The sequence below is a fragment of the Falco biarmicus genome, chromosome Z (assembly GCF_023638135.1).
Source record: "Falco biarmicus isolate bFalBia1 chromosome Z, bFalBia1.pri, whole genome shotgun sequence".
Lineage (NCBI taxonomy): Eukaryota > Metazoa > Chordata > Aves > Falconiformes > Falconidae > Falco > Falco biarmicus.
This window is the reverse complement of record NC_079311.1, coordinates 73,058,281-73,080,918: the sequence shown is the minus strand read 5'-3', so window position 1 is coordinate 73,080,918 and position 22,638 is coordinate 73,058,281. Positions and strand designations below refer to the sequence as shown.

The window sequence follows — 22,638 nt, the reverse complement described above, 5'->3', positions numbered from 1 at the left end:
AATGCAGCCCTTAATGCTCCTAACACAGCTGGAGATGAGAGCTGCTGCCTTGCAAGGACATCACAGGGAAGGACAGCGGTCCATGGGTCTCAGGGGCAAGGGGGAACAAAGAGTGGGGGCTGGTGTTTCACACAGAGCAGAACTCAACTTGTCTCTGTGTGGGGCAGTGTTTTCTTCTGCTAGGATGCCAGCTCCTACCACAGGGGCAGGATATCGCCTACCAAACCACAGCTCTCGTGGCAGGCAGGGGCTTGCAGCTCTTGCCAAGTTTTGGTTAAATCTGAGAGCTCGTGGAGCGGAGGAAAGAGACATAAACTCAGCTTAGCAGACAAGAAACCATTAAGTGTATTCCAAGCTGCATCTTTTGAGTTTCCAGAAAGTTTCTCACTCGTAACAAATTACAGGATACCATCTACTTTATAAAAAAGGACAAAAGTCTTTGACAGTAGACACTTTGTCTTGAGCATCTACTAAGCAAGAAGCTTTCCATTATCAGCAGCAATGGGAAGATGACTAGTTTTCATAAAAATTGCTGAGGAAAACCATACATTCCACATGATCTACTGAATAGAAAATGATAATTTTGAGGAGCAGGAACACACACACACACACACACACACAGAATTTACATCAGCTGCTATATTTTTGAAGGATCTTTGAAATGAATATGTAAGTTAACAATGTACTTGTAAAGTATTACACACTCAGCAGAGATTGCATGCAGTAACTTTGCAGAGAAGAGACCACAGAGATTTCATGCAAAAGCTAGGAATTTTCAACCTCGATGTAAAAAACTTCTTAGCTTTAATGTTGGAACTGAGACCATGCTGCTGTTTGTCAGAAGCTTTTGTGGCAATTCTTAGTTGCTTTCCACTCTTAGCAAACCAAGTTTCACAAAACTTGTGAAAACAACATAAAATGAGGATGGCAACATTTGGCTCTCTTTTTTATCATGGTTATCACAAGAAATAATAATGTAAAGGAGCTTAAAATGAGTGTATGTATCATAGTTTCTAAGTGCTTTATTCTGGCTGAAAAGGATTAAAATGGCCATGCCATAAAGGAAAAATGTCCCCAGAGGAAACCTTGGGGATTTAAATTTCATGTATATATATATATAGAGAGAGAGAGACACACACATATATAAAGTAAATATATTTTGACCCTTTTTGCTGGCTTTCTCCCATTCAATAGCAAAATGAATGCTTGGGAAATACATATTAAGAATATATCTCCATAGTCTTCAAATGGTAAGGTCCCTGGTAAATATAGGTATAAACAAAGCAGTATAGTTTTATGACTATTACTCTTTATTGGGTAAATGTATGTTTTACAAAGTAAGTAAAGATTCCTAACACAACAGGAAATACTTTTCTCAAGATTTTTCCTACTGTTAACATTAGCTTGTGATGTTGTGTATTTCACACAACTTGTGCACTTATTCCAAAAGAATAACATTATCTGATTACCTGGTGGGTGAGTCTTAGTTCAAAGGCATGCCAGAATTTTACAGAATTTATTGAAATAACGTGGTCTCAGGTTTTGAAAACTTAAGTGGTGCAAACCTGACCCAAGATCAGAAAGAAACAATAACACTCATTGGACAACCATTCATTAAAGCTAATATTTTCTGTGTTTGATAGATAAAACTAAAAAAATCACAAGTCATCATCATCAAGCATCAGCATGCATTTTTCATAAGGTGTGGTTTACATACACTAGGAACGTGTACAAGAACATACAAATTCATAGGGCAGATTTTGATTGGTTCGCTCTATTGTTGCGCTACTGATGTCTGTATCAAATATAAAAGAACATCAAATAAATTTTTCCTAACCCCACCTACTTGTTATACATTAAAGGCAGGTAATGTCAGGTTAAAACATAATGTGTGTTAAAATGTAATTTATATTTCATTAGCTTGTGTGTGGAGAGCCAGAGTGAGCAGAAGACACAATCAGACTTCAGTATTGTCTTAGTATATTTGGTGCTGATTCCGATGAAAAGAAAATAGCAAGACAGAATTTCAGGTACCTGAATTTTGAAAAGCTGGCGGCAAATATTAATGTTGAAGAATGGCCCAATTTACTGTGACCAGAACTTCTGAGCCAGACAGCGTTTGCTTTCACCAGTTAAATATTGAACTGGGTAGCTGCTGCTTTGCCAGGCTGCAATGTCTTTTCCTGAAATACTAGTTCTTGGAAGGCTGCTAGGAAAACTTTATCAACAACTTCACTGTTAAGTAAATATGCAGTATTCAAAGGTACATCCTTCTGTAAGAGCTCCAAACTCCACAAAGCTTGTGTTTCTCTGTTTGTGCTGTTGACATATCCCAACTTCTCCAGTGTATATGCTTCTGCTTTGACACCTTGCATTCGGTTACATCAGGTTTAAACAGTTTGAAGGCTAGAAGAAACATTACATTTCCCTTGCCTGATCCCCTGCACACTGTAGGCTAAATTACTTTAGCTTCAAGCTGCTACTAAGGCAAGAATTACTACTACTTTTTTTTTAAGAGAAAGAGAGTGAGCATAAATACATACTAAAAATCTATGAAATATGATACCAGATACATCTTCAGAGGTTTGAGATGGAAATGCAATAAACCTGAATCTTTGATATCTTTATTTTCACATTTTTTTTTCTTCTATTTGTAAAGTTCATCCTAGTCCAGTAAAAACTTCTTCCTTTAAATGTGGTCTCAGCTGAGCCTACTTGTAATTCATTCAGGCCTGTTTCCATGATGCAAACTTAAATGAACATGTAATAAGAACTGAATAAGTGAACAGAAAAACTTGAGTCAATTGTTCAGTTCCTGGCATATACTTGACTAAAGTATATCTACAGACAAAACTCACTTTACTGTGCAAACTGCTCTCTAAATTATTTTAAATCCTTTTCCTTTGTTTTTCAGTCACTTTGGAGAAGAGAGCAACAGCAACATTTAACAATTCACTAGACATAACCCAGATGACAATACATCTGTGAATCTGTGTCAACTACCCAATTGATTCAGCTCACCTCTGAGACACAAATAGCAATGCATTGCATCAGAACAAGCCTTCTTGATTTTTCATTATTGTAACGCTATTCCACAGTCCAGAGAAAAATACCGGTTCCAAAAAAAGAAGTTTCCTCAGATAAACATCTATCAGGCTGTTTCTTTTTTTACTTGGTTTCAAAAAGAAGAAACCCAGCAAAGGTGGAGAAGCGTTGATGGTCCCCATGGAGGGCTCCATTTCCCATTCGCAGCCAAACTTCATCTCCCTTGGCAAGTTTTAGGACTGCACTGTTCCCTGACGTGTCTGCTTTCCCTTTTGATTCATAGCTAAAGATGAATATTTTAACAAGTCAGCTTTTTGTTTCTCAACAATGATCAAGCAAACAACTTTCAAAAAGAATCCAAGAAAACACATTGTTATCCTAAGCAAAACTTTCTTGAAAGGCTTGCCAACACTTTTCCAGCTTTATGAGGAAATTTTGGCATCTTTCTGCATTTGATCTTCTGGTCAAATTTTGCACCTTACCTAATTGCATCATTTCCTCCCTTTCTGAAATTCTGGAATTTTAACTTATGTATTTTTTTCCAGTGCACATGAACAAATAACGTTGTTTAAAATAAAACTGCTCATTCATCACAACACTCCAGATTTCCTCTGATGCTTTTTTCCTTGGATTCACACCAGCTAACTTTAAACGCCTCCAGGTCAGGAGCCTCATGTGAGCTGACCCCCTGTGCTCCTAGCACAAGCAGAGGGCAGAGACAGGCAGCTCACTCCATCCTGACACCTTTCATTGGAATGCAGATGGGTTCAGTGGGCTAACCTTCTGGCTCTGCCTGAGTGTTGGTTTCCCTTCTTCCACCTGTTGCCCTTTCTGATACCAGTGCTTCAGGGGGAAAAAAAAGACACTTTTTCCTTTTGCGGGAAAAATCTGTTGGGAATGAAGCACCTTTGGTGGTGCTTATGGTACAGGCTGTTGAGGAAACCTTGACAGCTTAAATGAACCTGGTATCATCTCAGTACCTAAAATCTGGTGTGATCAATCTAAGCTTTTGTGTCTGTTTATTCAGGCTCAGGGGATAAGCTTGGTTTTGGCATCAGACCCCTGGTTGATATTAAAGAAATAATATTCTCTTCAAACACATATCTTTTCCAAATATCCATCTGGCTACAAGCTTTTTGACCTGGTTCTTATAGAAGTTGATAAACTCGAAACGGATCCTGTTCTTGATGATCCTCTAGCTAATATGAAGAGTATAGAAACTTTATATTCAAAATGTGCTAATGGTGACAAAGCCAGTAAATAGGGGACCATTGCTTCTAACTCATCCTTACTACTGCAGTTGAAATGCTTTCCGTCTTTAAAGTAAATTGCTCTCCCCTGGTCTTTAACAAGACTGTAAGTAGTTGCTGAACACTTCAACATGCCCTTTCTCTGACAGGCAAAAAAAGGATGAAGATATGGCTTAGCAGAATGGCAACACATTGGCACTGGACTGCAACCACGACTTGCAGTGCTAATTCCTTTCCCCTGAGTTTTGAGGAACTTGTTTTAATGCTGAATTTTAGGTGCAGGATCTGTGGCCAGCATCACCCAAATTTGCAAGTTGAGGAGGGTGAAATACAGTCTTTTTCTTTGTTGGTTATTTTACCCTGTAGAATTTCTTTAAAAAATGAACAATTTTGTGTTTCTTGAAATGTGAGCAGGCTATTACCTCTGTGCAAACATGTGTTTTGCATTAAAATGGCCTGGCTCTTCACTTACCTATATAAGCTGAAAACTGTGTTACCATTATGCATCAGGTACACATACACTTCCTCCACATCTTCATGTTTCATCATATTGAAGGTGAAGAAATATACCCCTGAAAAGATTACCAAATACAATGTGTTTGCTTCATAGAGGGAGGTAGTCATGCTACAGATCTGTGCTTCTTACTCAGAAAACATAATAGCTGAGGCACAATTAGCTTCCAGTTGTTCAGTGAGTATTTTGCTTCCACTTACAGTGTGCCAAAATCTGATTAATTTTAATTCTGCATATGGCAGGGGTTCTGCCCTGTACTATTCCAGAGAAATGGCTCTATCTGAACATGGCAGGACCACTCACCCCTTTGTTCTCACTGAAAGGGAAATTTGTCAGAGGCTGAGCCTAGTGCCCTCAGAGGGGAAGCCTCCAGGCCAGCCAGGGCTCAGCCACAGAGGCTGTCAAACAGCCACCACATTGCCCAGGTCAGGCAGGACATGAGTGGTTTTAGCAGCACTCACTGCTGTTCGCTTGGCCGTACGATGTGAACACTTTCTCTTCTTGCACAACACACCATTACCCTTTTTCTTTTTAGCTCTTTCTTGGTCTGAAAGGTGCCAACAATGTTGTCAGTGCAACCATGTCATGAGCTCTACAAGACTCCCCCAGGCAGGAAGACGAGCTCCCGGTTCCTGAAGTCTGTAGCATTGACCCTGCAATGGGAGCTTGGAGTTTGCATCAAAGTCATTAAATTATGACATATAAATATGTCAAAGTTTATTGACATCCACGTATACATTAACCTCGAAAGGAAGTAGCTGTGAGGACACACCTCTCTGTCAGTAAGATGTGCTACAGCAAGCTCAGGGGGCCCGACTTTCATACCTTTTCCCATAGCTGTGAGTAAATGAATGGCAGGGTGAGAAAGGCCAAGTGAAGGAAGGTGGTTTCAGGCTTTGCTTCGACACGATTTTGGTTATGGCCCTGACTCCCCTGTCTCCTACTGTTCTTCCTGCACCACAGCTGCATAAGATGGGAGACTGATGCAGCTGAAAAATAACTCAGAAAAAACTGTAATACCTCATTTCCAGCCACCCATCTGTTACAGGCCAGCTCACAGCTGAACTGGCATGAGGGAAGATGGAGATGAAGAGAGCGGCTGGAAGCAGGAGGTGGAGGAGGCGACTGTGAAGCTGCTGCTGCAACATCAAGGACGTAGTTATCTTACTGCAGTGACTGAAGGGCTAAAGGTCACAAAGCAGCTGGTCCTGCTCCCTCCCCAGCTCTGGCCATGCCACCTCCTCCTGCCTTTGTGCCAGCACTAGTCTCGCTGGCTGGCCATCCCTCTCTTGGCTTGCTCAGTTTCCAGTTTCATTTTTCCTGAAAGTAGGTATCAAGAGCTATGCAGAGTGAGTCTCATCAGTGCCTTGTGCAAAGGCAGTTAACTAGTCTGTCGTCATTATTGACCATACTTCTCTCTATCTGTATCTCCCAGAATTGCATTTTTTTGGTTTGCAAACACTTACCATTCACTGGAGCACCAAATCTCCCAGTCATGACATCAAAAAAATTCCCAACGTTGGTTTCAACACTACTGAAGATGATCCCACTGTTCTGGTTGCTGAAGTGAGTAGCCATGGAAGCCATGAATGCGACCTGCAAAAGTTCAGTTCTTACTCAGGCAGTCATTCACAAAATGCACATGTGTACAAGAATCAGCTACAGAATTTTTTCTTGTATTTGTGGTCTGTTTATTTTACTGACAGAGATGTTCTTCTAGGGCCTGCTCCAAGGCCATTAAACTCCAGTAACAAAACTCCCATTGAATGAAACTGGAAGAGGACTAGGCTTCTTGCATTCAATTGGACTATTCATGACTGTAAAAGTAAGTGTATGGGCAAGTGTTTGCAGGTCAGGACCTTCGTTTGGGGTTTTATTTACTGTTAAGTCTGTCTAGAATGATGCAACAGAAAACTGGTATTAAAATGGATGGTGTTTCCAACAAAAGTGATTTAATTTGTTTTTATATATTCCCCAATGCATTTAGACTGGATATTGCTTTTATGAGAATGTGTGAAATAAATAAAGCTCAGTAAAATCCACACACATTACTGTTTCTTGCTAACTACTTTCAGAGACACAGTAACCCTTTTTATTAGAGGTCGTCTAGAAGTACAGTTGCTGGGATTCAACCTTCAGTGATTTATGTCTCTTAGCAGTTGCCCTGTACCCTCGTTCATGACAACAGAGGGTGGCAGAGACCAGAAGAGGAAAACAGAGAAAGTGAAAACTGTGCTTCAGCTTCACGTTACACTTCTTGCAGTGAGATATATTGGCCGCGGAAAATGTTTCATAGGAAGCTGTGCAAAACCTCCCACACTGGAGAATTCAGATTACCCTCAGCAAGACACCAGGGAATGACCCTGCCAACTTGGTGGGCAGGGAAGGGGTTGGTCTCTTCTGTGAGTCTAGTATCTTCCCAGCTCACTGCTGGTAAAGGGGGTACAGATGGAATTTCACCTGGATGCCTGCCAGAAGGTCACAGAGTGACTTGGCACTTTATCTCTCCCTCAACTTCTTTGGTGAGAAGTGTTCAATTACAGTTTTTATTTCCCCTCACAAAAATGACATTTGTCATTAGATTCCAGCTATACTGGTATTAAAAAAAAGCCACACCAGACTTCTTTTGATTCCAGATCCAAACAAGAAAAAAATCAAAACAGGCAAAATCAAATGCAAGCAGCGGTCCAACAATGCAAATCATTAGCCATCTGCTCGGAAATTTGAGGAGCTCCAGATGTGAGCTGAAAGCTTGGGCTGATTTTCCTTGTCCCTGCATGGATGCATTTTCTATGAAGGCAAATTGTTAACGTCTTGCTTCTCAGCCAGGATCACATCGAAGTTCATCATGTGTTAAAGGAAAGCAGCTGCAAGGAATTATTGCTTTTTGTCTAGATTCCATTTCACATTCTCTCTGACCCCAAGCTACTTTTCTCGGGCTGATCAGAAGAGTTGGAGAAAGTGTCCTTTTACCCTAGGTCTCATTTGGGAGTAGCAGATCAACATGGACATGCGAGGTCTTTCAAAATAATCTTGTATTTAAACCAGTAGTGTATTTGAGAGTGTTTTCTCCTCTACCTAACCCCACTCTAAAATTCCTAAGCACTATGTTAATGAGAAATGATATGCTATACTGTGTGAAGAATGTTTAAACACATCTGTTAAAACCAGTGACAGAATTTACTTGGAAATAGGTATTGCAATATGAACTTCTTTTGTTCATCCTCTGCCGTTATTCAGTTTTTATTTAAATTACTACCATGGTCTTTATGTAAGAAAAAATTGCTGATAGCTTATTTTAAAATGGCAAAAGGATTTATGTGTATATGTTGTAATTACAACAAATATGTTTTTAAGACATTCAGCTGTAATGTTAATTCCAGTTAGTTCTTCAAGAATACTAAAAAAAATCTGCTTTATTACAGAAGTCTGGTAATTTTGAAAACTGTTTTCATTGTGAATTTTATTCTGTGCAATTATCTCATCTTCATGCAACGCAGGGTGGAGAACTCAAACATACACAATGCAAAGAAACCCAAAGTCATTTTCCCACACTGCAGACATTGGTTGTGCTCTTGATTTTTCTGTTAATTTGCATGACTTTTATGAGGATATAAAACATACAGGAATGACAGTTATTGGGAAACAGTACCGTTCAGTTAAAAGGTGTAGATCTGTAAGTAGATGAGGACTTCAGTTTTCCACATGATCAGAGTTTGAAACTGGGATTTCTTTTCGCGCATATTTGCTAAGTACCATTTTGTCCCTTCAGTGGTGAGCTTGGTTTGGGAGTATGAATCAGGTCAAGACTAAGACACTTCCATTAAAGTGTGTGCGTGTGACTGAGGATGTAAACTCCTTTATAGTTTCTGGAGATCTATATACTATGCGGTGTCTGAAGTCCCATATACCCAAAAGCAGCAGTGACTGTCAGATTAAGCTGACTTGCTCTTCTAGGTCCTCAGTAATCATAATGGGAACATAGGTGCTTACCTCACACGTAGACTCTCTGGAACTGAATCTGGCTGCAATCACTTGCCCATATAAATACTTCTGGTGCCACGTGCTTTAGGATTCCCCCACAAAGGGCTGGCTCCCTACAGGAGCCCCTTCCACAGTGGCAGCTGGAGACTAGGAGCGATACATCTCAAAGGCTTACCATGCATTTAAATCTTGTCTTTAGCACCTTAGCTGCGCTACATCCCAGAGGTAGTCAACTCTTCCTGCTGTTGCAGATGAACTGCACATACACTGCTACACTGCGGTATACAGTGTAGACAACTCTTTTACATCTTCTTTGCAATGGCAGCCAAGGGTCTCATTTATCCAAGTCCCATTTACTTTTGGTTGCCTTAGGAACAGGACTACACCGTATTTCTGCTGTACTGCAGGTATATATAGAGAGACACATATAAGGTCTCTCGTAAGGACATCTTCCAGATTCCTGGGACACAAAGAAGCTCTAATGCAAAAGCTATGGGACTATGCCCAAACAACTACATACCATCCCTCAGCAGAACCTTTCAGCTCAGGTTTGAACCCATGTTTTTATGCTGATCTGGCTTTTGGGTAGTTCATTCACAGGCAGAACCTACATGCTTCTCAACATATTTAAGGTATCTGGACATACAAAACCATAGATAGCTACTGAGGGGTGTTTTTCAAAACCCAAGGACTTCTGTCTGCGCTGAAGTTTTGACCCCATAATTTGAGGAGTTGGATACATAAGCTTCTGAGAATCTCAGAAAGCCTGATTGACCTGAGAAGCATGCGCCTGAGTGATTCCTCTACTCTTTCCATGTGCCATAGGAGACGCAGTTATGTATTTGCAGCTGGATAGAAAAATTATAGTCCTTGCTATTGTCCTTTAATGACCCAGACACGGGCTCTCTGACCTAAAAGGGAACCATGTATCTTTCTTCCTGCCCATTTCCCAGCTGGATTTTTACTCTAAAAAAAGATTAAACCCCAGTGTCTTTTTTTTCCAGGAAGATATGGCAAAGCACATTTGTCAGTCATGACAAAGACTACATATGTCTCTCACTGTATTAATTTACAGGCAGATTTTCTTCTTAAGTATATCACAGTAGTTAGGTGCTGTTTTTCAGAGAAGAAAACCATAACCTGAGAACAGCTGCAGCCAACACAGGTCAGAGATTTTGTACCTGTAGCTCTGGGGGAATCCCAGGGTAACCCTTTTCGCCTTTGGGTCCATGATGGCCACGCTCACCCCTCGGTCCCATATCTCCTTTGTCTCCTTTCTCACCTTTGGCTCCTTCCTGGCCAGTTGCTCCATTATTTCCATTGTTTCCATGATTTCCTTAAAGGAAACAGAGCTTTCTGTTTAACTTAAATAACTTCATATAATACATTTTAACAGAGGATTGTGATAGCATCCTTTTCCACCAGTTTGCAACACGTGGAGTTTTCAGTACCATAAAAACCAGACTGAGCTGCAACGGATAAGAAACAGCTGTGTGGTTAAGCTGAAGGTGAAGGTTTTGATGACGTAGATTGATGTTTCAGAGTTAACCCTCATGCTGTCTGGGTGTTGCTGTACAGACTGGGTGTTGCTGTACAGACTGATGTCTGAAGTCATCGCATTGTTGGGGAGATGTGCAAGGACAAGATTTCTGTGGATGTGTGGCTCAAAGAAAGTGAAAGCCACTGACTTGACACATACCAGATAGCCTGCATAAGCACTCTTGATTTTCCTTTTGTGTAAAAACTTATATACTGATACTTTAAGTTAATTGGGATAGGATAAGATAATTTTGAATAATTTTGAATAACATTTTGCTAACTTTAAAACATGTCTACACAAATGAAGAATGGCTGTAGCCTTAAACTAACCAAATGACCCATCTGTGCCAAAAATGGGAGACTGTGCATTCTCAGGGTGCTGGTTAGCTTGAAGGGGTTGATTGATTGCATGTTCCTAGATTTAAAGAAAGACAAAATTTTTATAATGAAACTTTTCTGAGGTGGCTTCTTGTAAAAAGGGTCAGTATAAAAACATATACCTGCATCTGCAGTATTACTTACTTCCTGATATTTGCTGAGGAAATTACTAAGCAAATGTCTATGTGACTAACAAAATTTTAAAGTTGGCTAGAATTACTGAGCAATTATTATGCCCATCTGAAGCAAAAGACTGACCTTTCAATTAATTACTTAGGGATTAATTAGTGTCATCATTGTTCTATTTCTGCCTAAACTGAAGTGAGATTCTTTGCCACTCTGGTTGTTCTCTGATTAGTCACCTTGGTTATGGTTACTAGTTGCTCTGGTAATTCAGAAGAAGAATGGTGTTTGAGACCAAATCTAATGATTAAGTGATTCTTCAGAATTTCTGTAGCGAGAAAAAGGTTTACTTCAAACAAGGAAGCTAAATGGTGGAAGAAACTAAGCAGTTTTTTGTTTGCATAAAGAAATCAATAACTCTTTAAAAATAACAAGAATGATCCCTCATGTAAAGCCAGAACTGCTTCTCTACCAGTTCGGAACAGAAGTCTGCAAGCAACTTTTGATTCAATAAAGGGAAAAGGAGCTGTTGTAATTCCCCTTATGGCACAACAATATGAAATGCCGCAGATGAAGGAGACAGACAGATTCCAGGGTGCAGAATGTTGCTGTCACCCATACATTTGTGGCATCCTGTGCTGACAAGACAGTGTGACTGAGACACATCCTCACATGAGGAAAGGGCAAAGCTGGGGCTGGGCAGTGTCCCAGTATGTCCACTGCTGCCTTGAAAGTGTGGGTCTAAAACAAAACTATGTCCTGCTTCTAAGAAGCCAACAGTTTATTAATCCATAATGCAATATTTCTGCACAAGAGGCCACACTGTTAGATTTCTCTTACTTCTGTAATGGTCATAGGTATTTTTGTAAAGGGTTGATGCATGAATAGCTCACAGCACACTAGTACCAAATATGCCTATGACCTTATTTTGCCTAATTTCCAAAATACATCAAAGTAACAATTTATTTCAATATATTTCCAACTGAACTAGTTCTTGAAACATTTCATTCAGGTTTAAATTCAAAACTCAGATTTAACTTCATAACAGTGAGATTGAACTGTTACTGTCAACTGTTTCCACCAAAAATCACTACATTAAATTTTTTGGTGTATGGTTATCTGTAATGCCTGTTACTGTCAGTACCTTTGTGACACAGAAGGATTATGAAATTGCATTTTTATTGTGATAACAGAAGACGTAAGCTTTTGAAGGTGAGACAAATCTGTCAGTCAGTGACATGTTCATTTAAGGTATACGTCCACTTTAATAATGATGATTTCCAAATCCCCGGAGGTAGCTGCTGTAACAAATTTAGACCAACATGCTCCTCTTTTTCCATACCAATTACCAGATCGAAGTATACCCTTTTCTCATGTATCATATTCTTCTCTTTGCCTTTTTAATGGGGGTGAGGGGATGGTTGAAGGTACTTTTTATTATGGAAGACAAGAAGAAAGAAGGAAAAGAAGACATTCCTGTGAGAGAATAAAAGCATGTGTTTCTCTGTAAAATATCAGCTAGCAGTGTGCTAGATGGAAAAAAGCTCCTGGAAACACTACACAGTAGCATAGCTGGATGTTCAAAGGTGATCGCAGTAATCAACTCCAGGGAACAAGTTCTTCCAACTTTAATGGAAGCTTCATGCTGCTTTAAGAAGATAGACCAATTTGCCCTAGAAATGTAATAAGGTTACTTTCCATATAAATTTCTGAAAGCTGAATTTTAATAACAAATGGGTTTTCACTGGAAAAGACATTAGAGTCTAACTGAAAATCTCTGTCTCCCCAGAAATTATAGAAAAACTTTTTGCTGAACCTGTCACCAAATACTGATGTCTGGACCAATCTCAGATATTTCATAGAATAGCCTGTAATTAGACTGATGAAAAAATGAATTAAACTTCATCCTCACCTGGCATCCCAGGGGGCCCAGGAGGTCCTGGGGGCCCTTGGTAGAGTCGAACTCCAAAGTCACCACGGCAGCAGGAACTGCAGTCTGGATTCTGTGGTCCGGTTTGTGGGGGCTAAGTGCACAAAAATAACCTTTAAGTAGCTCATTCATGGAGGGCATCAATCATATACATGTCGATTATGGGGTCTTCATTATATATTCTCTGTTATATATTTCATAAGTTTTCAAAACACTTCTTATCTGAGCTGAAATCTCCCATACTTGGGTCATCCCTGAAGATGTTATTTTTGCAAAATTTAAGGGAGTAGCTCTTCCAGTGTTCTAAGAACTATATGAATATTAAAAAGCAGCTTGTCCTGTCAGATAATGAGGATTTTGAAAATAAAATAATACCAAGTAATGAAAGTTAGATGAATATTTCAGTTAGGTTCCTATCTGGCTTTTTTTTGATCTCGTATTTCAGTTGACCTGTGTTGACAAACAAGCCTATGTACATCAAATGGTAGGACACAAGGGACTTCATTTGACCTTCAGCAATGAACTACCCTCCACTAAAAGTAATGAAAACTGCGCTGAACCACCTGAAGGAGACATTAAAAAATGTCTGTGCAGCATATTCCTGTTCATGGCTCCAGACTTGTATGTTTACAGGCTACTAAGTTGGGACAACTTAAAACAAGTGCCAAGATACATGACAAAAATTTGAACTGATCACAACACCTGGTACTAGGGGCATTTGAGTGTTTGTAGTTGAGGGTGTACAACTAGGAAAACCAATTTATATGCTGAAACTAATATAGCAGCATAAATAAACTAAAAGGTTTATTACACACAGCTCAGCTACTGTAACAATAGTCTGATAATAGTTTAGTTGCAGTACTTTTCTGTATTATTTTATTTATACTAATGGTATCTCATTCAGTCCTGGCTTGACTTCATAACTAGGCTCTTGGGATGGTTTAGCAGTCACAAATCTTCTGATGGGTCAGCTGAGGTAGAGGTCCAGGGTTTGATTTTATTACTCTACCTCCTTCTCATTTCTCCCTCTTTGTTTCTTTTCCCCCTACAATTCTTTGCTATTATCCTGAGGTGTAGGTCTGCAGTTCTTAAATTGTTGGGGATGGGGGGGAATAGTTACACCAATCCAACTACTGCTTTTCTCTAATCATTCTACTATTTATCTTCTTTGTCTTTGTTTCCACTCATCTTTATCATCCTCAAATTACTTGCCTAACGCAGACCTACTGGTTTAACGGCAGCAATCGAGCCTCTGGTGGGGTGGCAGCTGCCAAATGAACATGCAGATGTGCTGCATTCCTGCCCTCAAGGTCATCAACTGGCTTGATCTGAAACACTAAAGCTTTCTGCCCATGTTATACCCATGTTATATACAATACCAAGCACACTCAGAATTCATTAATTTCAAGAGGCTTGGGTGTTTATGTTTACGGATACAGAAAAACCCTTTCATGCCACTGAAATACTGCAACTCCTCCGATGGGATGGAAACATGTCCTTTACAGCTGGAACCACCGAAGGTGGAGCTACCATGGGAATAAAGACTGACCTGACAGCTCAACAAATATGCTTCACATTCAGAGAGTTATGGAAATGTTAGGACTTGTCAATGGGCAGAAGGACCTCATATTTATGGGGTTTGGTCAATACTATGATTTTTACCTTATTTCTGGATAAGGTCTGTACTTCATGAGAAAAATTAGTTCTGCTTGTTGGACTGCCTGTTCCTGGAGAACCTGTATGTATCTTTCTTGCTGCTTTATCTCTCCTAGCTGTTAGGAAAAACGTAACTGACAATCACCAGACATGCTGTTTAAAGCTTCCTAATATGAGAGAAGAGTAGCCCTGCTTTCAGCTCATTTTCAGTCCTTGAAGGGGAGCCAAATACAAGACTGGAATTGCTCAAGCATTTTTCACCACCTGAAATGCTGATGTTGAGCATTGCACTGAGGTTAAAATCTCCAGCTCCTTTTTGATAGTGCTTCATATCCATGTTAAATGTGAAGACAAACTATATACATAACTGCAAAGAGCAAGTAAGTCATATCAGCCTTGAAACACCCAAAAACTTAGAATTGTGGACTTGTAGGTAAGTGACAGCATGAATCCAGCAAACTGGACTACATGTGAGACTCTCTTTGTGCAGGTATGATTTGTCTTTTTTACCCAACACTGCAATCCTGAACGATGTTTTTTGCTAACCAGCTACGTTGTCATAAAATAGCTACTAGTGTTGGTCATAACCAAATGCTATTTGGCATTACCTCTCAAAAAGCTCAGCAGGTTATTATGTGTGAAGTGAGGCAAGTCCTGCCAACTTGGTTGTATGAGAACAGTTCCACTGACTTCAAAATAACTACTTACACGAGTCATAAAGTAGTATTGACTTATCTTTACTAATCCTTTGACTAGGAGGAAAAAAATGTTCACAGTCAGCTGCCAAGAACAATAAATATTCAAGATAGTCTTTTAATCTCTAAAACCAGAGAACTTCATGAAGAGTACATTTAAAGGAAAAACCCGCTCCTAAAGCAAAAATACACTCAAATGGGACAGAGTTTAATTACAACCTACTTGCCTATGTAGACATTAACACATAAATTTTAGTACGCAATGAATTTTTGGCATTGCTTTCAGGACATGAATATGATTTAGAAGCTTGAGAAATGCATCTGCCACATTGATATCGTAATACAGATAGGAAACTGGAAATATTTCTGAGGCTATTCACATAATTTCATATGATTTAGTATGTAGGAGGCAGTTGTAGGCAACCAATGGTCTATAAAATTCCCTTAACTTACAGCTGTGAACGAATCATAGTTGGAGACCCAGCCCTTTTTTCACTTCATGGTTAATTTTATGAGTGTCCATTATATTGTCTAAGAAAATATAGAGGACAAGTAATGTACATCCACTGTTCTTGGCTTCCATTCTGAATGCAAAATAGCATGTCTCTGTGGGCACTAAGGCCCTCATACCCCTCCCTTGCAAAGAATTAAACAAACCCAGATTGCCAGGTTTCTAGGTAACACGCCAGTAGGTTGAGGGGTACCTGAAAGTTTTCAAAAAGCAACCTGAAAAGGAAGAATGTGTCTGGTGTAACTATCCCCAGTCACTAAGATTTTTTGTGCTTGAGAAATGCACATTGTGTTTTATGTAAGTTACCAGCAGCCTGGAAATTGACCTTGTACCTACTGCAGCGAAGGCGAGTGATGTTGTCTCTATTCCACAACAGGGAACGGGACCATTAAAACACTAGCAAGAGAGTGAAATTCTCTAGCCAGAGCCAAGATAATCAAGAAAGCAGGGACTTAGGCATGAAACAGTTTTCAGATAGCTCAAGGGGAAGAGAGGTGTTTCCCATGAATTAAAACATGTTGGTGCCACCTTTCTTCCTCCTCTACCTGGAAATTCCTGGAGTCTTGGCAATGGAAAATACCTATTGCGTCAGCCACTCTGTGATGGATTATCCCTGTCACACATCTGCTAGTGCACCATTTCATTTCAGTCAGGCAAAAATTGCATCATTCCCCCAGCAAAGATCTTCTTAGAGAGGGTCTGGCAGGTAAATGGCTGCCATCAGTTGTGCTCAGACTTGCCAGTCTCAGTTTTAATCTCACAGCCTTTTTGCTCAGCAGAGGACTCCAAAAGTGTTGCGTTAAACTCTCTGAGAGACACATGCACCCCCAAAACAGTGACACTTTCTGTTGTGATTTCATATTAAGTGCTGCATTATCTGAAATTATGTTGAGTTAAAGGGGAATCTTTTTTAAGTACCAGTAATACATGGTCTGTAGTATGCAGCTGCACAGTTCTCTCCGCAGTAAAGAGTTACACACACACTACGTGGCTCATTGTACTATGTACCTCATGGGTTACACTGTTTATATAGTGCAAGTGCAATTTAACATATCTACAGTTAAATATCTATTTTGCTGTGTCCACTGGAGGAACATACAACTCTTGCCCAAGAAATATGAAATGCAAAGATCTATAAAATTTAAACACAGGAAATATAGTGGTGCATTAAACCTATTGCCATACTTGGATGTGTTTCAGTTCTTCAAGCCTAAGATAGAATTAAAATCAAATCTCTTTTCTGCTTATCATGAAGCAGGTTATTATTCAACACTTATCTGCATGTCCATGATTTTTGGAATTCAAAATATCATAGTTTGATCTGAAAGAGTTTCAAATAACAAATGACAAAAGGTGAACTATACAGGACTCAAACATAGGAACAAAACACTCATGTTCTTGTTGTTTCTAAAAAACATCCATCAACAAAAACTTAATTTGAGTGGAATTTTGGTTTGCATAGTGCTAGAAAAAGCTTCATCTTCTGCCCTTAGATTTTTCCTTTCAGATTTCAACTGCAATATTTTATGTATAACCAAATAATGCTATTTTCCCTTTGCTGTGAGCTAATGACTGTAATACCTGAAATGCCATGAGATTCACAGCTTAAAACACAGATACTACAGATGATTTAGCGTTTCATTATGAGTCTTTTTTCTCTGAAACTGTCAAGTTAACATATATTATTAAATCTACTTTGAACACTCAGAATTCCATTGTCTCAAGCTCAAAAAATATACTTTATATAAAAAAAATTCAAGTAAAGTTATCCTCTGATAACTGAATCTTTCCAAATACCTCTAGAAATTCTGTAATTTTCCTTCACATCCAGATGAGTTTACAGAATCTAAAACTTCTAAAACTTTAATGTATTAAATAAGGAATACCTTGACATAATTAAGAGACTATAGACCAGAACATATGATTGTACAAGTTCACAGTTTCGGCAAAATAAGGGGCTTCTGTTTATGTTGAAACCAGTGACCCCAACCACTGCTGGTTCTACCAGCTCATTAAAAGATCCTATAAAGCAACCCAGCAGGATACAGACCAATACACAGCTGTAATAAAAATTACTTCATCAATAAATCACTAATAATCTTAGCAAAAAAATAAAATATCTCATTAGCTTTAAAGATATCTTTAGAAGATTAATTCAGAGTACCTGGACTCTGTCTGAGGTAGTCAGTTCTACATCATCTACCTCTGGTCTCAGGACTTTTTGGTCTGCAGAAGTGCTATTATCAGCAGTCCACTCTATAAGTTGACTCCGCTGTTTCAATATTTCCCTGCTTCTGGAACCTTTATGGCCAGTCTGGTGGTGACTTTGCAATACTTTGGCCACTGGTTTATAAGATCTTCTGCTCACCTCCATGTATTCTTCTTGACACAGGCAAAATGGAAGAAAAAATAAAGCCAGAAGGTGCCAGCTGATGAAATCCTTCTCTGCCATGTTATTCAAAATTTTTCAGGACTTCAGCAAATGCCTTGCAGGAGGAGAACCTCTTTGCTGCACCAGGAGTTATGTGGTCCTTTCAGCTTTTCCACTAGTAAGCCTGGCACTGAGACCAGTACCAGGTTTTATACGGTTGTGTGCAATAAATAAAACTAAAAATGCCAAAGTGACAGGATCCTTCATCCAAAATCAGTCATGCTCCTTTAAACAAACCAGGCATTATTCACCACTTCACCACCACAAGGAAAATTGATTTGTATGCTGGAAATGACCACAGCATTTAACGGACTCCCGTGGTTCCTATTTGGGGGCATTAAAAAATGTAGCACCTTTTCTTTGGCATGTTTTTGTTTAAGTGTGAAAAAATGTGATGGAAATGGAGAACATGTGGCTAATGGCTTACGCTTCTTGATTAGACATGGAAAGCCTGTGAATTCACACTCTTAAATGTCTTTTGGACACAGTCACCTTCCTTATTTGCCAGGAAATTCATACACACAACTGCGTCAGCCCAGTCCGAAAAATCCTTCCAAGAGCAATTAGGAAACAAAAGCACAAGAGGAGCTTTTGCATATGATCCTGACCCAATGGCTGTTTCTGACTATGGTTTTCATTCACTAAAAGAAAAATATTGAGTTTCTGTCAGTTGGCCAACAGTGGAAGGAGACTGGGTAAGCAGCTCTGAAAAACTGGGTTGAATTCAGATTCACAGAGCCCCATTTCTCAGCATCACTTCAGCCTACTCAGCCAGGCAGTATTTTTTCCCTGGAGTTCCTGGTGTTTTCCTAAATGTAACTGCCAAACCAAGTTTTACATCTTCACTGCCAAGTAAATATAAATTTACCAGGGGCTTATTTCAGACTAAAAGAATACAATTATATATGTATAATAATATCCTTACTATATTTTTTGAACCACCCACCAGTATCCTCTAGAAAGCCACAACTGCAGAGTGCAGCTCTGCAAATGCATACACATCCACACACATGCCCAGCCTTCCCAGGAGCAAGTAGCTCCTTGGCCTGTGAGAAATGCTACACCAGTACATAGCTACGACAGTACAGGGGGCAGGAGTCCCAGAGAACAATCCCTGGCCCTGCAGTGTGATGGACTGTCTCATACTGAAGTTGTTCAATGCTGACCACGCTGCTTAGCATTGGGCTGGGGCTTCCCTGCGACCTCTGGGGTGCCCTGTGGCCCTAAATTATCCCAATTTATTATTTTGTTTGTTTGTTTATTTTTCCTTCCTGTTCAGTTGCCTGATGATATGTGAGGGTTGTGGTGCAGGGTATGTTTTTAGAGCACAAGGCGAAGGTTGCATGTCCGAGTATGGGATGTGATGGAATTGGGAGCACCAGGAGCCTGTTGGTATGGTGGTGAACGTTCCATCCATCCAGAAGGTCATCTCTGAAGCTAACAATCCACAGATATCACCCAGGCTTAATTTTGAGGATGTAAAGAGTAGACTCCAAAAGACATCCTGGGAACAAACCAGGATGTGACCAACTGGAAGGTCAAGACCCACCAGTGAAATGAGGTGCTAAGTTATTTGTAATGTAAAAAGCCTTCAGTATACCAGCATGCTGCGGCAGCAAAGCCTAACACCGCAGGCACTGCTAAGCAAGGGAAATTACTTACACCTGCTAAAACACCCCAGCTTTATTCATTGCAGCTGCAAGGGGCATCCATCATGTGTCTTCGCTCCCTGGCATATTACTGAGGTGGGGGTGAGGTATGGAGCGTGTGAAGAGATTAAGCCTCATCTTAATCTTTGTGAAGTCACAGGAAATCCTGGGTTTGGCCCTAGGTAAGGGGAATAAGGCTCAAGCAGCATGGCTTTTGAAAGAGGCTGTGAGTCTCCTGTCTAAATGGAATATGGGCCTAGAGAGAGATCTGTGATGTGAAGGCTGTTACTTCAGACCTTTGTAGGTGCTGGGAGGGATGCACAGCTGATGGTTGCTGAATGGTGGTGAGAAAGCACTCTAGTTTGCATTCAGATCCATGGGAGACAGCAGGGCAAGTCACATCGTGCGAGGAGGCACTGGCTGGAGGTGCAGGTGGAGAGGGGAGATCGGTGCTCAGCTGGGGTACATCTGCTGGTGGCACAAGTGTTGGCCGATACCCAGCCACTTGCCTCAGTAATTCCCTATTTAACAGCCCACAGGGAGGAGCGTGGGGCTGCACCGTTCCCCCAGAAAGGCAGTGCCAGCCCCCATGGACATGTGGGGTCTGGGCTGGGCCAACACAGGGGCAGTGCCCGGGGCTACTGGGAGTGAAGGCAGGCAAGGGCAGGTCTTCCCTGTTTCTCCTTCTCCACTGGCCAAGCGTGGTGTAGGAGCAGAGACTCAGCTGCTGTGGGCTCAGTGTTCCTCCTGAGGACAAACACGACCTGCTGCCTGCAGCACCCCAGTTGTTCCAGCCCCAGGAACAGTGGTGGCTCTTGGTTATCTCAGCCCACAGGCCTGCCAGACAGAGCTGTGCCTCCTTGCTTCATGATTTTGTTGTATTTATCTCCCTTATTTTGAAGCTCTAATGGCAAGAATCTTAATGCAATTTGTGTGAAATCTTGGATCCCCAATCCAGATGTTCAAGATCATTGGATAACACTTCATAGATTAACTCTTGAGCTTTATTTCAATATATAAATATCAATAAACTAAATAACCTCACAGAACAGGCTTTTTAGCCTATGCTTTATGACTACTGAAAATCCTGTTTATAAATAAAAGCAAATATTCCAGGTATTTCACTGGGCAAGGAGAGATGGAATGGAATTTACCAGAGAGCAAAGCAGGACTTCTGAAAACACAGTTCCAGAATTTGGAAGCTGCTACCACCAAGATGGGGCTTCTTTTTCAAGTAGAGAGGATTTTCTTGGTAGCAAGGGAGTTTGAAAACCCTGGACTTTGTAAAATTGGGAATGACTCAGAGACAAACATTAATTTATCTTGGCACTTAATAATTCAATTCAGCAAGTGCTGGGATAGCACTGATGTTTTCAGCTGCCTTTAGGGCTTTCATGGCTTTCCAAACTCGGTTCCAGGAGCTTCCTGTGGCAAATGTTTCTAACGTGAGTAATGAACATCCACAGCACCCATGTCCCAAAGGGAGGAGGAGTAGAACCAAAGAGATTTTGGCTTCAAAACCCCCATCTATCATTTCACGCAAAAGCTGAAACAAGCATGTTTCCTGGCAGCCATCAGAAAGAAGAAAGACTCCCTTCCTCACTTTCTAATAGAGTCCACCTGGTTCCTAGCCATCACCGCTCTGGTGGTTTGACTTTAAACACATTTTTTGGTCCAAATTAATTATAGAGTTTAGACTTTGCTCTTTTATTACCAATCTTTTGAACAGAATCCCATCTGCAGAAATCTTTGCTGCCCATTTTTCTCCTCTGTGCCTCAGCAAGGAATAGCTGGCCCACAAAATCACCACCTACAGGCAGAAATTTTGGACTTAGAAGTAAAAAACAATGGAGGAACCGATTCTGATTCTCCATTCTTGATGTTCAAATGGTCAAATACACTTATCAAAATGTGTGAGCTGAATCTAAAATAATAGGATATCAAAATAGCAGTGTCATCAACTATGTACTGGAATAAAAGACTGAAAATGCTTCATGCTGAGAAGAACAGATCCCACTGATTTGAAGATGAGAAAAGGACAGACCTAAGAGGTTTGGTTTTGCTTTTAGTTGCAGGAGTGCTGACAGAGAGAATAAAAATCTGATCCCCCTCCCTAGCTCTTGGCTGTGTGTTTGCACACCCAGTATCACCCTTCCAGCCTTTGCCAGCTGAGCTCCAGCATCCAGCACAGCCATAATTACTGTTCCCCTGTTGGTCTCTGGCAGCAGGATATGCCTTTATCTGGTAATCAACATTTTAAGATGAAGTGAAGCACACGGATTTGTTTCTGTCAGATAACAAGATATCAGCTAAAATGCAACAACTGCTGGGTCAAAGCTGTTTCCCACCTCTCTGCAAACAAAAACTCTGCCCTGTGAGAAAGGGGATTCTTATTGCTGTGTTATTCATATTGACATTGGGAAAGTGGGTTATTAGTGAGGTTATTATGTAAAACTGCAGGCCACTGTTTCAAGGGGCAACAAACCAAAATGATTAAAATTAAAAAAAAAAAAAAAGGAAAGCCTTCTGTGACCCAGGCAGGCTTGTACCTGTAATTAAAACATTTACAGTTCCTTCACTTAGAAATAATCCTGTTTGCAGTTTTGCAGTGATAACTCCTCCATACCAGACACAGAGATGGTCTGCAGCTGCTATTTCACAGGCGAACTCCACTGAGCCACACTGAGAGAGACAGGCCACAGCTGAAGGGACGAAGGCCACCCAGCACTGTGCCACCACCATGCACCAGCCACTGCCAATTTCCCGGCCCGCTCTTGGGCTCTCTGGCTCTTAGTTCCTGCATATAGTCCCCAGCCCTGCTCTTGCTGAGCTGCCCACTCCCTCGATCTGGCTGGCACTTCCACCACCTCTGCAGCAACACGGGGACGAAGCCTCCTCTCTCCATTGCCAATGCAAACGCCCGGCACTGTGCT

General features: G+C 40.6%; 1 protein-coding gene across 2 annotated transcripts; it reads right to left on the bottom strand.

Annotated features, from left to right (window-relative positions):
- Positions 1-656: 656 nt before the first annotated feature.
- On the bottom strand, positions 657-18,176 carry C1QTNF3 (C1q and TNF related 3). Of its 2 annotated transcripts, none has more exons than XM_056323649.1 (6): positions 17,994-18,176; positions 12,746-12,857; positions 9,975-10,129; positions 6,276-6,405; positions 4,768-4,867; positions 657-3,328 (listed from the first exon to the last, which is right to left on the bottom strand). In XM_056323649.1, the coding sequence occupies exons 1-6, from the start codon at positions 18,075-18,077 to the stop codon at positions 3,169-3,171; spliced, it is 741 nt and encodes a 246-aa protein (XP_056179624.1). In that variant the 5' UTR covers positions 18,078-18,176; the 3' UTR covers positions 657-3,168. The 2 variants fall into 2 exon arrangements, with proteins under 2 accessions (XP_056179624.1, XP_056179622.1); XM_056323647.1 differs by having other exon boundaries at positions 17,790-18,162.
- Positions 18,177-22,638: the final 4,462 nt, after the last annotated feature.

Excerpts from the sequence above, each read along its gene's own strand:
- C1QTNF3 (XM_056323647.1), bottom strand. The coding sequence starts at position 18,077 with ATGGCAGAGAAGGATTTCATCAGCTGGCACCTTCTGGCTTTATTTTTT. Across the intron at positions 6,406-9,974 it reads GGATTCCCCCAGAGCTACAG|GTCGCATTCATGGCTTCCAT; the intron begins GTACAAAATCTC and ends GAACTTTTGCAG. Across the intron at positions 3,329-4,767 it reads ACAGTTTTCAGCTTATATAG|CTATGAATCAAAAGGGAAAG; the intron begins GTAAGTGAAGAG and ends ATTCATCTTTAG.